The following is a 6,520-nucleotide window of genomic DNA, read 5'->3' as shown; positions in this document are numbered from 1 at the left end:
GATGTTAAGCTATGATTGTAAGCTTAACCTTGAAATCGTTTATCTTTAATTGTGAATGAAAACACTTCGTTTTATGTGACGTTTGATATAGCATGCTTTAGCCTAATAGGTTCAACACGTTGGTAAGTTTCTCCAGGTAAGTAAACGGGTCCCTCGGTTGATTGGGATTTATGCGAATTACTTTTCCTTAGGCAAGAAACTTACTACTAGTGATATCCCCCTTCCAGTTACTACATGCCCGTCAAAATATATCCTTCGTTTAACATTACTTCATCATGAAGTAACGTTTATGAAAACATGATTGTGAATGATTTGTAAAATACGATCAAGGTTAAAGGTCATAGCCTCGATTGATAGTCTAAGTAATAGTTCAAATAACTTAAACGTAACTCCTACCTCAGATTTGATGATTGATAATAAGATAAGGCAGGATCTTGATCTACTCGCTTATATGATTGCTACTTGATTATAACTTCGTTCCTTGCACGAACTTCGAGAAAAATGGCACGTCGGTTTGTTACGGCAATGGGGTACGCATTTCGAGGCTAAATGTGTGAATATGAAGGTGTGTTTTGGGATGAATTGGTTCAAACCCGTAGCCTTCTATTTATAGCAAAAAATTGAACCCTATCGCGATACGTGATGGGTTCCTTGTGACCCGTCGCGTATCGCGACGCCGCAATTTGACGTCTCCATCTCTGATCGTGACACGTGGTCTGTCACATTGTGCCACGTGTCGACACGTGTTTGGACACCTGTCCACTTACTTAGCCCGGTCATCGCGATACGCGATGACGTTGGTGGCTAAGCCGTAGTGTATCGCTACGCCGCCCTTTTCTGGGTTAATGTGCAAGTTCATTGCGCTACGCGATGGGTTCAATGTTACCCCGTCGCGTATCGCGATGGGAGAAGATTTCTAGAATTTACAATATTGGTCCCTATACTTATAAAAGTTAGTATTTTAGACTAAAACCTATAGGGTTTGAGACGCGTTGTTACAATCCACCTCAAATTTTATATGTGTTTCTTTTAGTTTTGGTTTCTAGTTCCGAGAACTTAACTGAAACCGACCGAAGTTGCATCAGCTTACCGCCTCAACGTCCGGGACCAACAACGTTTGGGTTTATCATCGTCCGGGTTTTAATGACCTACCCGGCACAACACGCCGAGTAAAACACTAGTTATATATAACATAAGTTGTTATATTTATTATAATTTATGCACATACACGTATATTTATATATTAATAAAAGGTAACAAAAATAACATGATCGTTCAGACTCGTGAGTCACGAGCTTAATTAAACTAGACAAATGAAGTTTAATCTTAGATTCATTTATTAAGCAAGCTTATTTTATACTCTATTCACATTTATAATGAGTCCAAAGTAGCTCAAAAGCAATTTTGATCACATAACACCTCTACTTACATTGCAAATATAAAATGTTTTCTTTACACCTTACATTACATGTTTTTTACTTTATCACCCAACTCGTTTCACTATCAACTAGTAAAAAGGCTAAAAACCTCTCTCACACGCCTGTATGCATGCGCAACATCCCTCATTTTTAAAAACTACCCATTAGCGTTATTATTTTGACTTCAATCTTACTAAAGGTTAGACTATAAATGACAAAATTTAAATTAGTAAATAGTATAAAATTTACAAGATAATTATATGAGCATTTTAGTTGTTGATGCTAAATGTTAAAAAGAGCAAAAACCTTTATGAGAGGAAGCATTTAAGTAATAAAATTTATAAAATTATATGAGCAATTTAGTTGTTGATGCTAAAAGTTAAGAACCTTTACGAGAGGAAGCGTTTAAGAAATGAGCGCCAACAGGCCCGGGCTCTGAGTAATAGAAAAAAAAATTGGGCCGAAGGCGAATCTAAATTTGGGCCTTAAGACTTAAGTAAAATATAAACTCGATAACGCAAATAAAAAAGCAAATCATACGATGATTATATTAATTTCAAGACACAAAACATAAATATTGTAGCGAAATAATACTTTACATACCTAAACGAAACGCGATGCTCGCCTTGCATTTTTTGAAGCAAACTCTCGATCTCTTTTTGCGTTTTTCATTACCGGATAGGTATATGTACTTAGGACTTAGGAGGCATTTTCCTAAAAAATAATATATATGTGTTAATTCAATAAACAAAAACAAAGTAACAAACTAACAATTAACAATCAAACCTACTGTTGACATAAACTAATAAACTGATAAAACTGACAAACCACCAAGTCTGTTACTAACCCTAACTGGTTAACTCCCTAACTCACTAACTTTTATAATAAAAGTATAAAACTAAACAACTAAGTAAACAAATAAACAAAAAGTCATATTTTAGAACTCAGAACTAACCCTGCTGGGCGCTGGTCGCTGCCTCGTTGCCTGGACGGACTGACGGAGTCGGAGCAGGGCTGGAGCCGGCTGTGGGCTGCGGCGGTGGTGGACTGGTGGTGCAGGCTGCCGACGGTCGTGGTGGCTTGTGGCCGCCTTTTTGAGTTTTTGTGGTACGTTAGTAAGTGTAAAGTATGGAATTAGAATTTGGAAGATGGCGTGGTGGTTGTATTTTTTTTTAAACCTTCCAGACTTCCGTGATGCTCCTGGCTCTTCTAAACTGTAATGGGTTATGGGCCTTATGGCCTATAAATAATTGGGCTATAAACATTTTATAAAAGGGCATAAACAAATTTTTTTTATTAAATATAAAAAAAATTTTAAAAATTTTCAGGCCTATGGCGGTCGACTACCCTGCCATAGGCGCCCTGAGTGCCAAATCACTACACATGGTCTAAACCTATTAGGTAACAAAGGTTTCATATTTCGGTATTCTATTTTCGCTACGAATAAAATGTAAAAATGTTATATGTTTTGGTATTCTATTTTCGCTATGAATAAGAGGTAATAATAACTATATACCATAGCATTCGATTGTCGCTAAGAATAAACAAAACATGACCGAATTGACAGTTTCCATCAGTCTACTCAAAAAGAAGGCTTTTTATTAACCCATTTTTCTTTGTTCAAATAGATATAGTCTTAGTCTAGAATGACTAATTAACACCATTACAAGCTGCGAGTCTGAAACCATTACACGTCTCGGCTACAAAAAACTCGGTTTTTGATGTGGTAAAGAAAGCAATCAATCTGCTTGTAATCTAGCAATGTACTGATCATAGAAACTGGCTGCTTTCTCAAGATCACCAAGCTCCGTGTAGCAATCAGCTATTGCACCAAAAGCCTCTGTGTTTCCCGAGTCTTCTCCTTCTCTTTCCGAGATTTGTAGCACCAATGAATGGTATTTAATGGCTTCTTTAAACTTGCCCTGCCTCTGCAACGATGCTCCTGTATGACGTTACAATATAATGATTCATCCAACTTATGAACATTAAAAACGAAAAGAAAAAATGAGAAGAAAACAAACCTAATCCTCTTGCAGCCTTCTTTTCCTCGATGGGATCTTTCATGCTCTGGGCAAGTTCCAGTGCGGCTTTGAACTCGAAATATGCGTTTTCTGGACTCTGATTTCTAAGAAAGTTTTTACCATTTTTAAGACGAGATATTAACTCTTGTTTCTTTGGATCAACAATGACTTCATTATCTGGTACTCTAGCAGCAGTAGGAGCATAACTTAAAGCAGGTGCGTACGATTCAATCTTTGCTTGCCTCTTCAAAGCTGCATTAATCTGTCTCAGTTGCTCATTCAGTCGTTGCAGTTCTCCTTTTCTTTGACGAGCAACCAGTCCTGCAATTTCGAAAGTTTAAAGTAGCAGATCTACTGCATGTCTGTCAGTCGGTGGGATGATTTTGCAAAGTAAATCTGACCTCCAACTGTGGCCCCAATGAGGGCAACAAGTAGCAACAGCGGCATGTTCATATTAAGGATAGATTGATCCGCCTCACAGGTTTCGGCTAAGGCTTCTAAAGGTGTAGCTAATAACAAAGCATTAGCAATAATGGGTCCCACTGCTAATGATCTTACAGTCTGCAAGATGATAAACATAAGCAAATATAAGGGAGTTTTAAAGGTCAACATAACACATGTGATGATGACTCACTCACCATCATACCTGATGCAAAAGGGAAAGTTCATGAACAATTTCCCTAGTTCTTGATGCTTCGCAATTAGCTAGCTTAGTATTTATGCCGAGTAAAGCAGCTTTACGGGTTTTGGAAGAAGTTTTAGAAGAGTTTTGGACAGTGATTACAAGAGAAACTAGCTTTCCTACAAAATCAAAAAAAAAATTGATTAAACCCAACTTTAGCTTGAACATCATGTTGGAATCCCTTAACTAGCAATTTGAAGTTGCTTTGCTTGGTATTATAATCAATACCAAACACCCTGTTTAACTTATTCCATAAAATCATATAACAAACATATTGATATTATTTGAACCCTAATTTCTCCCCATTCCCATAATAAGTAGGAGCTGATGTCATAATTAGTAGACTCTAATGCAAAATTAATACTAAATTTTGGTACAAATGAAGGGGAAGATAAAATATATAAAAAAATAGTAGAAAGTAGTAAGGAGATAAGAAGATTACTGACGGGGTGTGGGAAGAACACAGGTGGAGCAACCAGCCAATGCCAATGCCAATGCCATTGTTGATAGGAAGGATAACTTAATTAATAAAACACCAATAACACTTGCACTTCGATTATCTTTCTTTCTTTCTGGGATTCTCTTTGATTATGCTATCCGCCCGGTATGTTCCTCTCACTACTTCATTTCATTTTACATTTCCCAATATCTTTTTTTAATTTTTATGTTTATCAAGTTTCTTTTAACATAATTTTTGTACTAGTTGCCCACCTGTGTTTTCTTTTATTTTTTTAATATCGCAAGGTGAATAAAATTTTAGTTTTCTTCTAACGATGAAGAACGGAAACAATAGCATAGGGGTGTCAATCGTGTTGGATTGACGGGTTAAGATTCTTCAACCCTAACCTAACCTATATTTTTATTTGTGTTGCGTCGTGTCGACTCATTTATATTTGTGTCGTGTTCAAGTTGTGTTTCCGGTCAACCTATTTTACGTTCATATGTGTATATGAGTGATATCTATTAACTTAGTAATAAATTAAACAATTAATTACTCTGATTCATATAAAATTTGTTAATAATTTGTGATAAATCTAATTGTTATTCATATTAAATTTGTTAATAATTTATAATGAATCTAATTACTTTTGTGTATTTATCTCTCATTCCCAATTAACAAACTTCGGTTCACATATTTGGCTCATAATTAGAACAAACGAATGAAATAATCAAAGAATACACAATTAGAACTAATAAAATGAAAATGTTGAAAGTAAAAAAGTAAATACAAGTAGTGTAAAAAGAAATTAGTTATACTTTTAAAAGTTATTTGCTATATCATACATGAAAGATTAAAAATCCAAATATTTAACTTTAAAATATAAAAATTCTTATCTCGAAAATCAAGATGTTAACTTCTCTAAAATTGTTAAACGGTTTAACAGGTTAACCCACCTTTTAACTTGCCGGGTGCGTGTTAACTTGTTTTTTAAACGTGTCAGGTTCGAGCTAACTTTTTTAAGAAAACATGTCGTGTCAGCCAACACAAAACCTATATTTTTTCGTGTCGGGTTTTGAGTCTTATTAGAAATTGACATCCCTAACCTAGCCATGAGCTAGAAGCAAAAACAATCATATAGGAAAATTAAAGATGCATAGCATGTGACACTCCAGATCTAGTAAATTGACTCTATTTTTGAACTACAAGAACTCAATTGTCTTTGTTTCCTCTAACATCTTAGCAACAATGACTTTCATGTTTGAAAAGACAAGCTTGTTCCTTTAATTCCATATTACCCATCAAGTCAATAATACCACTGAATGGATCACCTTTCAAGTTGAATCGTTTGTATGAAATATGAATTGACTTATGCAACATCATTAGAACCTTTACTGAAAACACATAAATGGGCATAATGGTACACCAAGAACATGCCATTTGCCATAGGATTGAGGTAAATAAACATGATTTGAATCAGTTTAATTTTAGTGTTTGTCTGTTTGATAAAAAATATTATAAAGTACTTTAGTATTTATAAGAGGGCATCTCATGCTCTTCAGTGAGTGTTTATGATCTAAGCTTTATCAAATTTATTTTGTTAAAAGGTGTAGTAAACCTTAATTACCAGTTTAGGCTTTACTCACCTATGATTTAAATGGCTGGCCTGTTGATGACTAGATGGTAGTATGGTACTCACTTCCAGGCCCATTTCAACGGGTTTCTACTTTATTAACATCAGCTGCAATAGAGCCCAATATCCTTCTACATCTTTTCTTTGATTCACTATGTTCAATATGCTGCTAGACTAATTGTAATCTCAAATTTTGAGTAAGTTAAATAATTGCTCATCATTCATAAAAAATCAAAACTTGAATCAGAAGATCCATTTTGTCTCCAAGAAGAAAACAAAAACATAAAAAAAAAAAAAAAGAATGAAAACTGTTGGATATCTGCACAA

General features: G+C 35.0%; 1 protein-coding gene across 1 annotated transcript; it reads right to left on the bottom strand.

Moving 5' to 3' along the window:
* Nucleotides 1-2,869: 2,869 nt before the first annotated feature.
* Nucleotides 2,870-4,235, bottom strand: LOC143601335 (protein FLUORESCENT IN BLUE LIGHT, chloroplastic-like). The gene is made up of 4 exons (XM_077078772.1): nt 4,078-4,235; nt 3,841-4,000; nt 3,440-3,760; nt 2,870-3,360 (listed from the first exon to the last, which is right to left on the bottom strand). Exons 1-4 carry the CDS (start codon nt 4,081-4,083, stop codon nt 3,158-3,160), a joined length of 690 nt encoding a protein of 229 aa, XP_076934887.1. The 5' UTR covers nt 4,084-4,235; the 3' UTR covers nt 2,870-3,157.
* Nucleotides 4,236-6,520: the final 2,285 nt, after the last annotated feature.

This window comes from Bidens hawaiensis, unplaced genomic scaffold (assembly GCF_021521415.1).
Source record: "Bidens hawaiensis isolate Kalapana, Puna unplaced genomic scaffold, B.hawaiensis_p1.1 tig00056083_1, whole genome shotgun sequence".
Lineage (NCBI taxonomy): Eukaryota > Viridiplantae > Streptophyta > Magnoliopsida > Asterales > Asteraceae > Bidens > Bidens hawaiensis.
This window is presented reverse-complemented; position numbering and strand designations above follow the sequence as displayed.